At 53.1% G+C, this 17,852-nt stretch overlaps 8 protein-coding genes across 8 annotated transcripts; 6 read left to right on the top strand and 2 right to left on the bottom strand.

Moving 5' to 3' along the window:
• Positions 1-198: 198 nt before the first annotated feature.
• Positions 199-1,937, top strand: STL1-8 (Sugar transporter STL1; the record flags this gene model as incomplete). The annotated part of the gene is made up of 3 exons (XM_036634005.1): positions 199-445; positions 551-1,648; positions 1,714-1,937. 3 exons carry the CDS (start codon positions 199-201, stop codon positions 1,935-1,937), a joined length of 1,569 nt encoding a protein of 522 aa, XP_036500331.1.
• Positions 1,938-2,220: 283 nt separating this feature from the next.
• On the bottom strand, positions 2,221-3,567 carry CGCS363_v002155 (uncharacterized protein; the record flags this gene model as incomplete). The annotated part of the gene is made up of 2 exons (XM_036634004.1): positions 2,221-3,177; positions 3,235-3,567. 2 exons carry the CDS (start codon positions 3,565-3,567, stop codon positions 2,221-2,223), a joined length of 1,290 nt encoding a protein of 429 aa, XP_036500334.1.
• Positions 3,568-4,901: 1,334 nt separating this feature from the next.
• On the top strand, positions 4,902-5,590 carry CGCS363_v002154 (uncharacterized protein; the record flags this gene model as incomplete). Its single annotated transcript, XM_036634003.1, has 2 exons — positions 4,902-5,527; positions 5,584-5,590. The coding sequence occupies 2 exons, from the start codon at positions 4,902-4,904 to the stop codon at positions 5,588-5,590; spliced, it is 633 nt and encodes a 210-aa protein (XP_036500333.1).
• A 342-nt stretch (positions 5,591-5,932) lies between these two features.
• Positions 5,933-8,209, top strand: CGCS363_v002153 (Vegetative incompatibility protein HET-E-1; the record flags this gene model as incomplete). Its single annotated transcript, XM_036634002.1, has 3 exons — positions 5,933-6,801; positions 6,862-6,917; positions 7,602-8,209. The coding sequence occupies 3 exons, from the start codon at positions 5,933-5,935 to the stop codon at positions 8,207-8,209; spliced, it is 1,533 nt and encodes a 510-aa protein (XP_036500336.1).
• Positions 8,210-9,090: 881 nt separating this feature from the next.
• Positions 9,091-9,363, top strand: CGCS363_v002152 (uncharacterized protein; the record flags this gene model as incomplete). The annotated part of the gene is made up of 2 exons (XM_036634001.1): positions 9,091-9,214; positions 9,281-9,363. The coding sequence occupies 2 exons, from the start codon at positions 9,091-9,093 to the stop codon at positions 9,361-9,363; spliced, it is 207 nt and encodes a 68-aa protein (XP_036500335.1).
• Positions 9,364-9,908: 545 nt separating this feature from the next.
• HIR1 lies at positions 9,909-13,124 on the bottom strand (the record flags this gene model as incomplete). Its single annotated transcript, XM_036634000.1, has 3 exons — positions 9,909-9,997; positions 10,053-12,734; positions 12,797-13,124. The coding sequence occupies 3 exons, from the start codon at positions 13,122-13,124 to the stop codon at positions 9,909-9,911; spliced, it is 3,099 nt and encodes a 1,032-aa protein (XP_036500338.1).
• A 976-nt stretch (positions 13,125-14,100) lies between these two features.
• NMRAL1-5 (NmrA-like family domain-containing protein 1) lies at positions 14,101-15,132 on the top strand (the record flags this gene model as incomplete). The annotated part of the gene is made up of 1 exon (XM_036633999.1): positions 14,101-15,132. The coding sequence occupies one exon, from the start codon at positions 14,101-14,103 to the stop codon at positions 15,130-15,132; it is 1,032 nt and encodes a 343-aa protein (XP_036500337.1).
• A 1,838-nt stretch (positions 15,133-16,970) lies between these two features.
• Positions 16,971-17,476, top strand: RNF1-1 (Guanyl-specific ribonuclease F1; the record flags this gene model as incomplete). Its single annotated transcript, XM_036633998.1, has 2 exons — positions 16,971-17,247; positions 17,364-17,476. 2 exons carry the CDS (start codon positions 16,971-16,973, stop codon positions 17,474-17,476), a joined length of 390 nt encoding a protein of 129 aa, XP_036499333.1.
• Between the last annotated feature and the right edge of the window lie 376 nt (positions 17,477-17,852).

Below are 17,852 nucleotides of genomic sequence, written 5' to 3'. Positions count from 1 at the left end.
AAAGCCGACTGCAACGGAAGAACAAGTATCTTTGGCTTCTTCCACGTTCTCATCGAAACTTCTACCTAAACCACCACTCGAGGTGTGCAATCGCAATCATTTCGCACAGCCGCAGTCATAGATCATAGGCTGGGCGCCTTTGAGCCACATCGTTGATGATTTGCGACGTACATCACGAACAATACATTTATCACCAACATGAACTACACCACCTGGTGGAAGCGCCTTTCGGCCAAACAGCTGAACATTGCCATCCAAGTCTTCTCGCTCATCAGCATATTCTTCGAGGGTTATGACCAAGGCGTCATGGGAGGCGTCAATGCCTCGCCTCGATATGTTGAAGAGGTCGGAATCGGAATGGCTGATGGCACTGTCACAGATACTGTCCATCAAGGAGGCATCGTTTCAGTTTATTATCTCGGCTGCATTTTCGGATGCTTTGTTGGTGGGTGGGCGGCAGATCGAATTGGTCGCATCAATGGGTATTCCATCCCATCTATTCTGCTGTCTCCTACATGTACACGCTAACGTCTGTCGAGTCTTTTCATAGGATGCACATTCTCTCTTATTGGAGGAGCTCTTCAAGCCGCAACGCAATCCAGCGACTTCATCATCGTTGCCCGCGTCATCACAGGTATCGGAACGGGGGCTCTAACTGGTATTACACCAGTAATGGTTGCGGAAACATCGACAGCGGAACATCGTGGGGGCTTCCTCGGTTACGTCTTTATTGCAAATTACCTCGGTATCTCCGTTGCGTACTGGTTGTCATTCGGCCTTGCTTTCGTTGATGGGGGAAACTCTGACGTCCGATGGCGTTTCCTTCTGGCCTTCCAGTGCTTCCCGGCCCTGCTCCTCTTCCTCGGTATCAAGATGTTGCCTGATACCCCTCGGTATCTTGCATCGGCTGGCAGATTTGGCGACGCTCGTGAAGTCATTGAGCATGTTCGTGGAGGATTCGGCCCTGACGTTGAAAGAGAGTACCTTGAGATCAAGGCCGTCGCCGAAGAAAGTACAAAATCTTCACCTATTGAGTTTGTGAAGATACTTTCAGGAAACGGCTCAAAGTCTGGATTCAATCTAGGCCAGCGCGCCTGGCTTTGCCTGCTCCTGCAGATCATGGCATCTTGGACCGGAATCACGGCCGTGACGGCGTACTCGCCGGTTCTACTGTCACAAGCCGGATACACCGAGTTAACACAAAACGGTCTTGCCGGTGGCCTGAACACGGTTGGCATCGTCGGTACCATAATCAGCGCCCAGATCGTCGATCGCCTGGGACGGAGAAAGTGCTTAATGGGCGGTGCCTTCTGCCTCTTCACAGTCAATCTCATTGCAGGGTCTCTGTACGAAGGGTCTCGTTCAAACCCTGACAAAGCTGCACAGTTTGCTCCTGCCGCTGTAGCCATGCTATTTCTGTTCAATCTTTCATATGCCGCCACGTGGGGGACAGTGGCGTTCCTTATCCCAACAGAGGTTTGGTCTTCTGATCTGCGTGCACAAGGTAATGGGTTCGGGATCACTGGATGGGCCATTGGAGTCGGCATGACAACTCTGGTGAATCCCATCATGTTCGACACTTTGGAAAACCGCACCTACTTCCTGTTTGCCGGCTTTAATCTTGTCTGGATACCCATTGTCTATTTGTGTAAGAGAGAACCCCCCCTCCCCCGACATAATGCCTGATATTGGCCGGATACTGACCTACTTTAGTTTACCCCGAAACCTCCGGCCGTTCACTCGAGTCGATAGATGCCCTCTTTGCTGCGAACAGTGTGTTCACTTGGAATATGGAGCGTAATTACAAGGCCCACAGCGATGTTCTCGCTAACCGCGGACATGGCAAAGAGGGGAATGTCTTCGCCGATGCTAGGAACGTTGAAGATGCGGACTTCAAGCCCTCAGGTCAACACGTATCGCATAAAATGAATGCGTGAGAAAGCACATGCGAATGATAGCCATGTGTTTGTTCCTTGGGAATTGGGCCACTTCGGCGGTGTGCTTACATATCACTTGATAATTCGGGACAGTAAGGTATCATCATGTGAAGTCATGGAGTAGATCTACTGGCTAAGATGCTTTTTCATGACTGTCATTAGTGTTTGACTTCCCTATTATTCTTATCTTCTCTACCATGCCAGATCTGAGATCCACCTAGATGCCAAATCCAAATCAAGTGTCTGTCTTTCGCTTGTTATTTCACATATTGATTTCAGCTTTCTAACTTTGGTCGTCGAAGTACGGAAACTGACTCTGATACATGTTCAGACTCCAGTCCCAGTCACTTAACAGGTCGTCAGGGATCTGAAATAGTGGTGACATCTCAGAACTATCTGGCAGCCCAATGATCGTCGTTTCTGTGTTAGTGTCTGCAGGCATCGCTTCCGTAAACCCGTCCGCAGCCGAGTTGTTTCTTTGCCCAGAAGTTCTCGCTGCGGTATATTGTCGCGACAACATGTAATCGTCGATGGTATCAACCTGTTGTCGGAGCTTTTGACCCGCGCCTGCCCGTTGTTGCAGAAATGACTCGAGGCCCTCAAGCAGATCTGCCATGGAGAGAAGCAAGCTTCTGACGCGCTGATATGAGCTCTCCGAAAGCGGACCTTCCATGACGGAACCGAGGATGTTTCCGATCGAACCGATGTGGTATACGAGAGGAGTACTAATAGCGCGCTGGAAGGTCTTCGGAACTTGGTGGAACGCTGTCAACACCTCGTTGACAACGGAGCATTTCTTATCCAGACCGATGTCACCTTCCAGAGACAGCAAGGCCATGCGCAGAAGTGCAAGCGTTGCTTGGATGTTTGCTGCCTGAAAGCCGTATATGTCCTTTTCGGCGACACCGGTCGCCAGACCGAATTCTTTGAAGCGATGGTGCAGACCGCAATGGAGACTGTTCACTCGCTCTTGTATTCGGTGCGTCTCCAAGCTTGAGTGGCAGTCTCCGAATAGATTGAAGCGAGAGTGCTGCGTTCTCAGTTTGCATAGTACGTGCTCCGATATGCGGTAGAGATCTGTGGTGAAATTCCACCCTTCGATCCAATCTGGATTGCCTGCTGATGAAAATCCAGACTGATCACCCTCAGGATACTCGACTCTTGAGTGAGCCTCCTGGAAATGAACGCAGCCATCCCAAACGATTGACGTGAATACGTCGAGCGTGTAAATGGACCAGTACTATTACAATCTTAGCCACTAAAATGTCTGCCAAGCAGATGGGTCAACAAAACTTACCAACCGCCGTCTCTCTTCTTTTTCAACCCTACATAGGCTTGCTGGCCAAGACGACTCTTCATGCCAACCCCATGTTGTGACCATCGTAAAGTAATAGCCAATGTACATGCGCATTACTTTGATCTTGCCATCTTGAAGGCTTGCAAGAGCTAAAAGCGCGCAGGCTCGTAAGGTATCGAAACTTTGACTGTGCGAGAAATCGGATGGCAAATTATCATGCGCAGCTTCGAACAAAGTTTCTGGCGTTATTGCTGTTGAGTTTCCCACACGCTCCCTCGGGAAGACCAGCGCGCCATCACGGACGCGAGCTGAGGCCAAGGAGCAGGCAGCCATGATTGTACAGAAGAAATCGCGGTTTCGGGTGTGCTCTTCAGCAGCCATCCGCTCCTCAAGATTCTTCCGATCGAAGAAAGGAAAGCTCTAATTCTTAGCTCGATAATTCCATCAGAATGACAGCTCGTCGAGTAGACTCACATAGGGTAGACTGTTTCGAAATAAATTCCGAGCAATTCTTTGATCAGAGTGGTTGACACTGAAGCAAATGCACACCAGGCTGGAGCTAGCGTGCCTGTGGGGAGGTTTCCCCGTCCGATATCTGTTCTGTCGCGTGATGGCTTAATGACGGGGTCGTGAGACACAGGCTCTGGAGGACCATCACTCTGAGGCTCCCGATCTGAGGGGACAACAGTCGCCGCTATGCTGGAGTTTGCTTCTGTATGTTCGGGATCTGTAGTGGATTTCGGTTCATTTACCGTGCGCCCAACGCGCTCCAATCCGCCCACATTGCCCCTTTTCGATGGGCGGGACAACTGGCACTCAATTCCAAAATCGACGCAGTTCTGACATTGGCTCGGGGCTGCTTCGCTGCTGCGGCACTTGATCCTGCGTCTATGGCAATAATCACCTGCAATAACCTATCAGCCACATCTACATTGCAAATATCATACGCCTGGGCACCGCCCGAAGTGGAAAAGGGTTCGGCGTACAGGCCTTCGTGGAGCGAAGTTGACGTTTTTGGCGTGGTTCAGGCATTGCAAAGACGATGGGAAACGTGGGACGAGTATTTCGTTGAGCAATAGCCGCGAGATTGCCATCCGATAGAGCATAATGGTGATAGATTAGACGGCAGCTGAGCTTGTGAAGAGGAGGTAAAGTGTGGGGAAACTGTATGGATTTTAGAGCAGCGCAGCTAAGCCACAGTGGCTGTGCTTTCCATGCAGGAAGTCTCCTGGTGGCTTGGAGTTCTTGTGTTCGTGCAGGGTTGATCGTTGGGTACCTACATGCAACTTACCATGTCAATAGAATGGTTACTCTGGCTGAAAAGTAGCCAAACACCCATGGGCTTGACCATCGCTTGCACGAACAAAGTCACGTAACCCCGCTCAAATCGGGCGCATGCAGTCATCAGGCTGGATCCCATTCCTCCTGGAAGAGCCGCTGTGTCACTTCTTCCCTGGTCGTACTCACATGGTTCGGAGGGATGTAGATCCGATGGCTGCTGACGCACCACCTCTCGTTCCGCAATCACCAGGCAAGGCTCTGACCTTTCTGTCCCTCCGTCGGGAAGTTTTCCCGTGCTTATCTATCGCCGAGAACCGAGAACAGCCCATCTCAAATCCTTTCTTCTTGTTTATGCCCTGGCCAGACTTTCTAGAGACTGATGCGCAATGTCCGACCCAGGTATTTACACCATTGGTTGGATCTGCGCCATCACCACAGAGTTTGTCGCTGCCAGAGCATTCTTGGATGAACAGCATGACGCCCCACTATCAATCTCGCAGCATGATAATAATAGCTATTCCCTTGGTCGTATGGGAAGGCACAATGTGGCCATCGCAGCTCTGCCCAAGTCGGAATATGGCACCACAGCCGCAGCTACCGTCGCGAGAGATATGATCCACAGTTTCCCGAATCTCAAGGTTGGGCTTATGGTTGGGATAGGGGGTGGCGCTCCGAGCAAAACGCACGACATTCGCCTTGGTGATATTGTCGTAGGGACTCGCGACATAAACGCAGGTAAAGGAGGTGTGGTGCAGTACGACTATGGCAAGACGATACAAGACCGGAAATTTTCCATGACGGGAAGTTTGAACCAGCCTCCGCAGTCATTGCTGACTGCCGTCAGCAGCCTTGAAGCCCGGCATATGATGGAGGGCCACGACATCAACAGCAAGATTGAAAGAGTACTAGAGAAGTATCCTCGTTTGAAGAAGAGCCATCGTCGGCCCCCCGTTACCTCCGACAGGCTCTATCTGCCGCACATCACGCATTCTCAGACAGACTTCTCAAACGAGTGCAGTGCGGTCTGTGGAGAGGACCAATCTCAAGTGGTAATGCGGGCTGAGAGAGGCATTGAAGATGACAGCCCTGCCGTTCATTATGGCCTCATTGCGTCCGGGAACAGGCTGATGAAGGATGCCAACATAAGGGATCAGCTGTCGAAAAAGACAGGGGTGCTTTGCTTTGAGATGGAGGTTGCTGGTCTAATGAATCATTTCCCCTGTCTAGTTATTCGGGGGATCTGCGACTATTCCGATACCCACAAGCATAAGGAATGGCAAGGCTTTGCAGCGATGACGGCAGCGGCTTATACAAGGTATCTTTTGGAGGAAGTCTCAGCTGCGGTTGTCCACAGGGAAGACAAACTTGCAATGGCCATCAAATCTCGTTAGTTTGAGAACTCCTGGGTTCCATCTCGATGGGCTATACTGACCTCCCAACAGTAGAAACTTCACAAATCGGGCAGCAGAAATTTATACAAGAAACAAGCCGTGTTGTCAGTGACATCAGAACTTCTCAGCGGCACAACGATCTTCGGAGGTGGTTGGCCCCCCCAAATTCCTCCACAAACGCAGACAGCGCTAGGGTTGTCCGACGGAAAGGTACCGGCTCGTGGATTTTTGACGAGCCTTCCTTTCAGCTATGGCGTAGCGGTTTTCGCCGACACATTTGGCTGTATGGACTATCTGGATGCGGCAAAACCGTCCTCAGCACTACGATATTCGATCGCCTGAAGGAGGAGAATGTCCAATGCCTCCTACAGTTCTATTTTGATTTTCGAGATCCCAAGAAACAAACACTGGATGCATTGCTACGAGGACTACTATACCAACTTCATTTATCCACCAATAGGAAGATATCTGGCCTCGACGCCTTGTTCTCCGAGTGTTCCGACGATTACAGTCAGCCTGCTTGTGAAAAGCTTGCGAGTTGCTTTCAAGATATGCTGAGGAGTGTGGAGAGCGCCGTCATATTGGTCGACGCATTAGACGAATGTGTCACAAGACATCCATTGATCCGTTGGATAAAGGATTTGGCAGCTGCTGGTGACCTCGAACATGTGAAGATGATGGTTACTAGTCGACCAGAATATGAGTTTAAACATGAACTCAGTGTCGCTCTGGGGCCAGAGAATTGTGTTCCTCTGAGCAAGACTGCCATCAATTCGGACATACGATCGTACGTGGAACAAAAATTGGACGAAGATGCCGGATTTGAAAAGTGGGGTGCACATTCTAAAATCATCAGCCTGATGTGTGATCAAATTGCAAGCAAGGTCGATGGAATGTAAGTCGCATACACCTCGGATCTTATTCCAAGTAATTGATAACTGAAAGAGTATCTCAGGTTCAGACTGGCGGCATGCCAGCTTGACAGTCTGGAGAACTGCCTTGATCGAGAAAGTGTTGAAGCAGAGCTCGAGTCACTGCCGCGGGATCTTGAGGAGACATACCAACGAATTCTCAATAACATCTCACAGACGCTAAAGCCGAAAGCGAATCGCCTTTTACAGTTCTTACTTTATTCTAAAACACCTCTCACATTGGAAAAGGCTGTTGACATTGTCGCCATCAGGCAGGAATCCTTTCACGTCGCAGATAGAATGCCACGCCATGAGGAAATACAACGAATCTGCCCTTGCCTGGTGATATCAGTGGAAACTGGAAAGGGGCGCAACAGAGCAATCCAACTTCAACTGCCTCACTCCTCTGTCCAGGAATTCCTGCTTACCCACAAAGACATCGGTGTTCAGCCCGTAGCTAGCATCAATCTCACCCACAGTTGCCTGGCCTACTTGAAGGGCGTTGCCCTTCATGAGGCTAGCACACGAACAGGGACCTTGGGCAAACGTAAGAGAAAAGAGCAGCAGTGCAGTAGAGGCGAACCCACTTTCTATTTGGCCTTCCACGCAGCGATGGGTTGGATGGACTATGCTAGGCAAGCAGACAACGAGAAGTGCACCGAACTGGTAGCAGCAGCTGCGACTTTCTTGCTTGATCAAGACTGTTATACGACATGGCATCGGCAGTACTGGCCAGCGGAAAATGTACGTCACGAAGGAGGCCCATTGTATTTCGCGTGCAAACACGGTCTCGGAAGCCTTGTGAGGGAATTGATTAGTCGAGGTGAAGACGTTAACACACCCAGTCGAAACGGGCCCGCGATTGTCGCCGCCTCGTTGAGCGGTCACACAGCGATTGTAAAGCTCTTAGTCAAGCAGGGGGCCGATGTTGATGCCCAAAGTCAATACTGGGGGCAAACGCCACTTGAAGCCGCTTGCAGAAATGGCCACAAAGCTGTCGCAGACATTCTCCTAGACGCCGGAGCAGACTGGCGGACCTGGAATCGACAGGTGCATCGACATTACGACGTGCAGTCAAACTCCAAGGAGACTGTGGATCAAGAGTTGCCACGCGACATAGCGGTGGCTACATTGAGAGTGCAAGGGAAGTTGCGTATTGTAAAGACTCTCGATGAAATCGACGAGCTCCTAAGCGATATGAATGATGCAGATTTGGAATCATTGAAGACAGGCATGGAAAGAATTGAAAGCAGGCTAAGGAACGGGACCGCGAGGCCAGTACTCAAACGACTAGACAAGAAGAGTCCCGGATTAGATCACCTGCTACAAGACTCTGTCACGCAGCTGATCGCTGATACGTGCCCTGGCTTATCGCTTTACTGGTCAACATGACGCACCCCAAAAGACACATAATATATTATCGTGGGAAGACACAAGACAGGAATAGAATCTTTCAGAGCTTGCGCTTGAAGTCAATCTTCCACTAGGACCAGACAAGAGTTGAAAGGAAGCAAGCAGTTGGTTCCAAGGATTTCCCCAGATTCGCTGCAGTTGGGTTGTCGGCGACAGTTCATGTCAGCGGCAGTTGACAAGGCAGTGCAATTGGGAATATGCTCCTGCTCTGGCCAAACAAAGTTTCTGATCATTACGTCAATGAAACCGTCCAAAAGTTCTTTCCCTACCTCAATAGAGTATCTCGTTCCCAAGTCAGGTGGAGAGCCAACTGTATCCATAGATGCTCAGGAGCTGAAGAGTGGATCTACCTTACCCACAAGGGGGGCTTGGGCCATCACCCGGGATGTCTTCTCATTCTTTAGGCACCGGGATTCACCCTCGTTCCTCATTCGCTCGCTCGCATCAAGTCCCAGCCTCAGCTCGATGTTGTCTTATCATTATGATCAGTTGTCATCAACGCCAAGACTTCATCCTGCTCATGAGGCAGATTATTGCCCAAATAGTTTTACAGCTCGCTAGTTAGCCTCCACAAGTGTGCGATGTCGGCTTTTGTCTCGCATTCTTTCGTGAACACCAGAATCCTTCGGGGAACTTTAGATTATGTTCAGGATTTGCCAAGAAACGCAGCCAGATGTGAGGTCTCTATATTCATGATCCAGGTCCAAGCGATCAACCAAAATCAAGTATAAGTAGTACCTATATCCTTTAACTAACATTCATCTGTCTTCCTCTATCAGCATCAACCCTTCAAACACTCAACCATCCTCCCACATCGGCATTCTTGTCACTTCACCGACCAATTACACCATACCACCACCATGCTCTTCTCCAAGACCATCCTCCTCATCGCCGCGGCCATCGTCCCGTCCGTCATGGCAGGCTGCAAAGCCGGGGCCCCCTTCCAAGGAACCTGCCTCAGCTGCACATCTGACTGCCACGACAGTGAGTTCACCTTCACGAAATCAAGCTCAAAATGTGGATCGTATTTCTAACCTTGACAATTCGTAGACTACGGCGGCCCTGACCGGCAGTCCGCTCTTCAGCGTTCTGGATGCATGACCGCTTGCCTCATCATGTGCGACGACTGCTAAGCCGCTCACTTACGCTGATGAAGTGCGTGAAGGGCAGTCGCCACAACGCACGAGTTGTTCGTAGGGTCTCAGGTGTGGTGGTGGAGACCCAGTATAAGACTTGGAGGTTGGAATGGAAGATCGCTTGGCCCGCAAATTGCTGTCAATGAAAGTCAGATGTAACTTAGACTCCAAGATCATCCGCGTCAGAACTGACCCTCAATCGACACAAGAGCCAGTGCGCATGTCGACAAACAATGATCCCAACACCAAACTTGGTTAAGAATATGTGATTCAGAGCTTCTGCTCAAACTATCCTCACGACCAGGACCCGACGAGAGGTGAAACGAAACAAGTAGTTCTCTTCCTCGCCCAGTGTCCACCAACAAAACGAACCCATCCTACACAAAGCGTACGCCGACTCCAAAAGCCTTCCTCCCAGCTACCGCGCCCTTTCGGCGACCCCTTTTCTCTCATCATGTCAGGTATACTATACAACAATTGGTTCTCGTCATTAATACAGCGGGAAGGATATGAGTTTTCTGTTCTTCTTCCATGGTCCCCTCTTACTCGATGTCCATACCATCGCTCTCGAGGTTCAGGTCGAGAAGGCGGGCGTACTGGATCGTCAGTCGTTGAAGTTCTCGGAATTTTCCTGTGGCGACGTGTAAGTAAACTTGAATTGAAGACATAATAGTAGTAAGACGTACCGAGAATCATGACGACACCCTTCAGCAGCTCCTTCCGGTCCCAGCCGCAAATGTCCTCCTCCTTGCTGAACCAACCCCGTCCCGTCTCCTTCTCGTCCTTGTCCTTGAGAATACCGCCAATGAGACTGTTGAGGAGTTCCTCGACCTTGCCGCGGTGACCCTCGGCACCGATGCGCTTGGCGTACATGAAGAGGTAGAGACGGAACTCGTCCCTCGCATCCAGGTGCAAGGCGGCGGCGATGCGGTTTTCGAGATGAGCAATGCTGACCGTCGACTCAAAGCCTTCGAAGCCATCCTTGGAGAGCAGCATCTTAACAATGCGCTGCAAGGTGTATGCGCGGCCCTTGAGCAGGAATTCGTTGGTAGTGTGACGCTCGAGGTACGGGATGATACCAGCAGAGACATTGGCGGTGTCGGCGTCCTTCGGCTTGGCGGGTGTGACGGGGCCGACGGCGGTTGACTGAAGGGCACTAATAGCGGAGTCGTTGCTGTTCCAATATTGAGAGCCGACAGCCCACCAGGCCTCGCTGACTCTCTGCCAGCAGTACACGTCACGGGTATAGTAATAGCCATCGCCGTTGGTAAGGGTGACAACGATGTGTCCAGCCGAGTTCAACTGCGCCGACGTAATGCCAGGACCTGGTGTCGTGGAGTTGAGGTTCAGCGTGGTAGTAGCAAGCTCGAGGACCGGACCAAGAGACACTGGTGGGTGAATAGCTGCCTGCCTCGGCACATCCCAGACGTGACATAATCCGACAGCGTTGATGCACAGGAGATAATTGTGGCGACAGTCGAGGATGACGGGCTGAGACTCCATGATGATTGGGTTCATCAGCCGACGACCGGCGGGTGTCCATGTGAAGACACTGCCGTCCTCGCAAGCTGCCGCCCAGAAAGTCTTGTTGCCAGTGACCAAGATGACTGCTCTGGGGAGGTAATCCTGCCACAGCAGTGTTCCACGCTTGGTAGCTGAAATGTGAGATGGATCCCTAATCTGAACTGGGTTTCGAGCTTCCAGGATGATGTTCTCCGGTACCTTGGACGCCTCATCGGTACTACTCTCAGGCAGCAGGACACCCCGCTCCAGGGGACGCACGATTTGTGCTCTGACCTTGGGAACAGCGAGGCGAATCTGTGCAAAGGCGATTGATGGGTTTAGCACTGCTGGACGGAGGTACTCCGGTGTAGGTACGACTCCATGTAATGCTGGCACGACTGAAGCTGGCTCAGCTCCATCCACACCGTTGAGCACGACTGCCGTGGGACCAGTTGTTGCCTGGCGCTTCGACGCGTGCTCTTCGTCTTCCTCGCCTTCGATTGCCGCTACCTTCCGCTTGTTACCCAGAAGCATGGCGGCAACTCCTCCCTTGGGAAGACCGTCAAATGGCCTGTCGAGATCCAGGATCGTTTGCGGGGCGTCGTTCTGTGCTGCCTTTGATGAGGTAGATCCGACAAGTTGTGTCTGAGGGAGGGATGATTGACCGGTGCCAGAAGCAGACACCAGAAGAGGCGCCACACGTTTCCTGCCGTCTTTGCCAACAGTCACCCGCGACTTGAGCTCCTTGACCCTCTCCGCCGACTTGTCTGCGGGCTCTTCTGCCGGCTTCTCCTTTTCCTTCTCAGGCTCGACGTTGCCGTTGGTTGGCTTCGGTGTTGACGTGCCCGTCGCCGATCCGCCAGGCTTTGTTCCGTTCGTCGTAGGTGCTGCATCTTTCGATGGACCGTCACCCATGAGAGCACCCATTCGTGATTCAGCGGCCCTCGACTCGCCGGCCTTGCTCTGATTCTCCAGGTTGAGGTTTTCGATATCTTCCGCGATACCCATACCCTTCCTCGACGCCCCGTATTTTTGCAGCGCCTTGTCGTTCTCCTCCGCGTTGGCAACCCATCCGAGCTCTCCGCGATCGAATTGGATGCCGACCACAGAGCCGTCGAGACTTGAAGCGAAAATCGTTCCGCCGTCAGGGGACCAGGCCAGATCCGATATTGACTTTCCAGCGACATCCTGGAGGATGACAACCGGTCTACTGGTGTTGGTGTTCCATATGCTCAACGTCTTGTCCTGACCAGCTGATGCGATGACCGTAACAAGGCCGTTGTTGTCAGGATTGTCGGCTGGGTTTTCGGTATGGAACAGGCGAGGGGAGAACATGCAGACTTCGGTCGGGCCCTCGTGGCCGATGAGGTTGATCTCACTATCCCATCGCGTGCGCTCTATTATGGCCACGGAGCTGACTGGACCGTTCACGGCGTTCGGCGCCGCAATGTGATTGCCGTCGGGGGACCAAGAGCATCTGCGGAAGTACGTCGTCAACGGCGAGCTCTTAAATGGTGCGCTGATCGTCGTCTCGAGCACGAAGTTGTTGACCATGTCATGTTGTGTCGCATTCGGTGCGGGAGGAGTGAATCGGAAGATCTTGATGGTTCGGTCGTCGGAGGCAGTCGCGAAGAACTTATTTGCAGGGTCGAAGGTGATTCCCTTGACGTGACTGGAGTGGACGGTGATTGTCTTGAGCCTCTCGAAGCTGTGGCCCGACCACACGACAATCTTGGAGTCGAGACCAACTGAGACCAGTATGGACGAGTCGAAAGACCAGGCGAGGTCCTGAACGTCGTTCTCGTGGCCGACTAGACGCTTGTATGTCTTCCAGTTCTCGACCGGGGGAGGTTCGGAGCCCAGACCTGCAGGACAATGTTAGAGCTGCAAACAGCGGGGCGCATCGCGATGGAGGAGGGCGCATTACCGAAAGAAGCTACAGGAGGGCTCTTGTCGAGGTGGTAGACGCAGATGAGCTTGTCGTCGGCGCCGGAAGCGAGGTAGCGACCGTTTGGCGAGAAGCGGACGGAGTGAATGGTGCCCAGGTGGTGGCTCATGTGGCAGAGCTGTCGCGGCTTCTTCTCGGAGCCTTCAATGGCATCGCCGTAGATGGCCTCAGTCGACCAGACGCGCACATGTCCATCACCGCCCGCAGTCGCGAGGCGCTTGCCGTCGGCGGAGACGTGACAGCTGTAGACCTCGAAGTCCTTCTGCTCGCCGCTATGGCTCAGCCATGTTGGCTTGATGACGCGCATCGCGAACGGCCCGAGGGCATTTAGGGGTGGATTGGCAACCGCTGAGAGAGTGCGAACGAACGTGGATAGCGTGGGCGGTGGGTGTCGATGCGATTGTCGTCGTCGTCGTGACACGCGGCGATGGGGTAGGCGGTTGTGGTGTTGAGGACAATTAATTAATTGAGGCAAGCACAAGGCGCAGAGGAAATTGGGGCTTGATTGGCATCCAAAGAAAACGCGTTTTGCGGAGCCCTGACGCCCTGCTTCGCGTCACACATTCAGTCCCAAGCTTCAGGTTCTCCGTTACGCTAAATGGGCCGCATCCAATTGCTCCCAGCGACTTTCTTTTGGTGCTGCTGCCACTGCGAACCTCCACCCTAGCTCACCTGAATGGCAGCTGATATAATGCTGGGACACGGACCATCTCAAGCTCAGGCGCATTATGTAAGGTGGATCCTAGCACTGGACTTTCTCGCTCGGGTCGGAATATCAGCGCTGCCGATGTTCGCTGACATAAGGCAATCCCTTATCCCGCCAAGCCAATCCCCGCCGGCGAGATGTCAGCCCGCTATTTGCCCTTTTCCATCTCGAATTATCCCACGCCGAGGGGCTAATTAGCCACAAATCGGCGTCTTCATTCCTCCATCATGTTCAACACCCGCGTCCACGGCATGAGCCACGGAAGTCCGCCATGCTGACGCTGACAAACTCCGCGACTACTCTCTCATTCGTAATCTGCGTCAATACAAACGTTATGCTGGCACTCAATACCATGTGGACGCCTCCCAATTCTCCGCCAAGGGGCGTTGACTAGGCAAGAGGATTCCGATATCGTGGACTTCTGCCAGACTTGCGTGATTCCAAGATGCAGATATAATAGCTGGGACAAGCCAACTACATCAAGCTTGGCTCTATATCCTCGGCATTATCATCGCATTTACAGTCTTCCAATAGAATTTCACCAATATCTCACGTCCTCCTCCACAGAAACCTCATCATGTCTGCTCCGAAGAAAATTCTTGTCGTCCTGGGCGCAACTGGTAACCAAGGAGGTTCTGTTGTTCGAACATTTCTCGGCGACAAATCGCTGGCATCCGAGTGGCATGTCCGTGGAGTCACCCGCAACACCTCGTCTGCTGCCGCCACTGAGCTGGCCAACCTCGGCGCGGAAATGGTGTCTGGTTCTCTCGACTCCGTCACAGACCTGCGCGCAGCCTTCAAAGACGCAACTGCCATATTTGCCGTCACAGACTTCTGGAGCGTCATCCAAGATCCAGCTGTCGCCCAGAAAGCCCAAGAAAAGGGTGTTCACCCTGCCATGGTCGCTCAAGAGACTGAGGAGCAATGGGGCTACAACCTTGCTGCCGCTGCTGCAGACATCCCCACCCTGGAGCGCTTCGTCTTCAGCAACCTCCCTGGTGTCAATGAGCTAAGCCACGGGAAGCTCAAGCATGTGCACCACTACGACGGCAAGTGGAACATCGTCAAGCACATCGAGCAGACCTATCCTGCCCTGTGGTCCAAGACGTCCCAAATTTTGATCGGGCACTACAACTCCAACATTCTCCCGGGCTCCTACTTCGTCCCGCGCTGGAACCCCGAGACCAAGCGGGCCGAGTTCGACGGCCCCACCTCGGGCGACGTCGCCGTGCCGTTCATCGATGCGCCGAAGAGCACGGGCCCGTTCGTCAGGGCCCTGGTCGTCGACGAGCCGGCTGGGACCATCCTTGCCGCGTACGACGAGTATCAGTCGCGCTTTCAGACGGCAGACGCTCTTGCGCGCATCACTGGTCGAGAGTTTGGCTTTGTCCAGAAGAGCGTGGACGAGTTAGCCGCTGGAGACCCTTTGGGTTTGGAGGTTCCCCAGACTCACCTGTTCGTGGATGAATACGGCTTCTTCGGTGAAAAGGTTGAAGGATGGAAGGAAAAGCTGACTTGGCCTTCTGATCTGAAGGTCAAGATTGAGCCTCCCAGTCTTGCCAAGTGGTTGGAGGAGCAGGATTGGAGTCCTGTGTTTGCATCTGCCTAAGCTGTGTAGGAGGTCGACCTCGCCCGGTCTCACCGCATATTTCCTCCATGTCGATAGACGTTCTTTGCTGTTCGCCTTCGCTAATCCCATATCTCTCAATTCAACATCTTTACTCCTCGTCCAGCTATCTCTGGTCTTCACAGCCCAGGAGCTCGCCGCTCGCCGACCAGCTATCATGATTGCCGCATCCGTGCTATACGCGCAATCAAGCCACTTCGTGATATCGTCTGCCACACCACACGCTGCGAGTCGAAGGGATCAGGATAACTACCACCTTCCCAGATGCTCAGAAACCCGGCGTTGATGATGTTGGCCTCCCCCGCCACAAGCGAAACACCTCATTTGTCTCAGGGATGCTATGCCCAATCCAGCACTTGATCCGATGCGGGCAGAACAAACAGCGAGCAGTCAAAACTGTCACATGCAAGCTAAGAAGCTTAACATTGGAGAACGACGAGCGGACGTCTCCGGTGTTGATTTTTGACGATTGAAATAAGTTTCTGGGTATTTGCCAGGCATCGGGTGAGCGGCACATGCCCCTGCACCATTAGCAACGAACGCTGTCAAGCTTGTTTTTCTCCAGCAGGGCATACGATCATCGTGGTGATTCAATCACCAAGAACAAGAACGGCTGTGGTGCGACTTCAATTGCCATGCTCCTTATCAGACACCTTGATAAAACGGTCGCTTTCCCATGCCGTTGAACAGAGATCCACCACGAAAAAGCCAAGACATCGTCACCCAAGAAGCCGAGTCCCCTTCCTTTCTCTCGCTTCTTCCCCACTCCAGCCTCTGCCGATTCCGAGTCCATGAGACGAACGCACCCACATGGCATCCACGCTTGTAACCCTATTCAGAAGGTAAAATCATGCCAGCCTCTCACAGCCGAGCCAAGGAAATCACCCAAGCTCCGAAGCGCGCTTAAAAGCCAAGTTTTGCCCGGTTCACAACAAACCCAGGGCCCTCGTGGGCAGAATGATAGGGACAGCCCGACAATCGCAGCGTCCCTGCGGACTCCACCACCGCCGGGCTTAAACCCATTTCGACAGCTGCTTAAGAAATAAGGACCCCCTGGTGGATCGGAGGTGGCCGCAGGGTGCACAGGGTGCGCAGGGCGGCAAGGGGGTCCTCCTCCAGTGCGGGGATTCGCGCTGCGTGGGTGGAACGGGATTCACGGGAGACACGGGAGAGACTTCCTCACCGGGCCGTCGACGGCGCCCTCCTGTCCTCTGGCCCCAGGAGGAATGAGAAGTTGGCGTTGCAATGCCGTTCGGTAGATGCGGCCTGACTAGCGCACGACATCCTCCACCCCGTGCCCAAGTCACCAATGAAGACGGAGGAACAGAGGGCAGTTCAATAAGGAGTGATTTGGCTTTTTAGCTTCTATTTTCCGCTATTTCTTGCTGGGTTCGCTTGTGGTTTCGACCAACCACGGCCGCGTTCCTGGCCATGCGATAAGATCCTAACAACACACCTTCCGCTTTGAGTGACCGGCGATCGACAACGCGACAGGGAAACCCAGCGCTGACAGCGCAACGCAACCCCAATCATCGCCGCGCCCCTCCGCCCAGCGCCGCCGCTCATGAGCTGTCTGCCCAGCTCCGTCAGCTGGGTGGAGGAGGGGGGAAACCGGTGATTGTGCGTTGCATCTATGACGGGGAACAATATTCGTGTAGTCGTCTCCCTCGGGAAGTCCAAAAATTCCCCATCCATTGTGAAATTCGTGTATAAAGACGGTCCACCCCGCGATGTCTGGTTGACGTCTCCTCTCTCTCTCGCCAGGCCAGTCTCACACACTCCCTCTCAGTCTCTACTCGGAACCCCCGCCCGCCGTCAAGATGCAGCTCCCCGTCGTCCTCGTCTCCCTCTTCGCCCTCGCCGTCTCGGCCGTCCCCGCGGCCATCGAGAAGCGCTCCACCACCTGCGGCAGCACCACCTACTCCACCGCCCAGGTCAACGCCGCCTCCAACGCCGCCTGCACGCACGTCAAGGCCGGCACCGTCGCCGGCTCCTCCACCTACCCCCACCGCTACAACAACTACGAGGGCTTCGACTTCGACGTCAGCGGCCCGTGGTACGAGTTCCCCATCAAGACCAGCGGCGTCTACACCGGAGGTTAGTATTGTTTGTTTATGTGCCTTGTTGTGCTGCGCGGTTCCTTGGCTTGGGCTGTGTTGCCGCGGAAAGCGTCATCTGTGTAATGTTTGACCACGACTAACGAGTACAATAAGGCTCCCCCGGCGCCGACCGTGTCGTCATCAACGCCAGCTGCGGACAGGCCGGCCAGATCACCCACACCGGTGCCAGCGGCAACAACTTCGTCGGCTGCTCTGGCACTTCTTAGATGCGCAAAGGCATCTGAGATCTTACGAGTGATTGAGAGGTGTAGGGGAGGTGACAGGGGGTTTTATGGATTATGAACATATTTTGATTCAAAATTGAACATATGGACGCTTGCTGCGTCGTTATCTACCCACTGTCGGCGTCGCGATTTTAGCTCGCTTAGTTCAAGTGCATGATGAACATTGTGACCTTCGATTCATAGGATCACTGATTGGATTTTGTCAATCGATTCGGGCCTGGTCACGTCATTGGAACAAACCCATCTCTGTTGCTCCTCGGAAGAGAGGTCGCTACATAGCAATCCAAAGGGGACCGAATAGCAATCTCAGATGGTCATCATGGGACAACAAGAATATCCGTTGGAAAGACGTACACGT

This window comes from Colletotrichum siamense (genome assembly GCF_013390195.1).
Source record: "Colletotrichum siamense strain Cg363 chromosome Unknown KSG_Cg363_contig02, whole genome shotgun sequence".
Lineage (NCBI taxonomy): Eukaryota > Fungi > Ascomycota > Sordariomycetes > Glomerellales > Glomerellaceae > Colletotrichum > Colletotrichum siamense.
The sequence above is the reverse complement of the archived record's forward strand: the minus strand, read 5'-3'. Positions and strand labels throughout refer to the sequence as shown.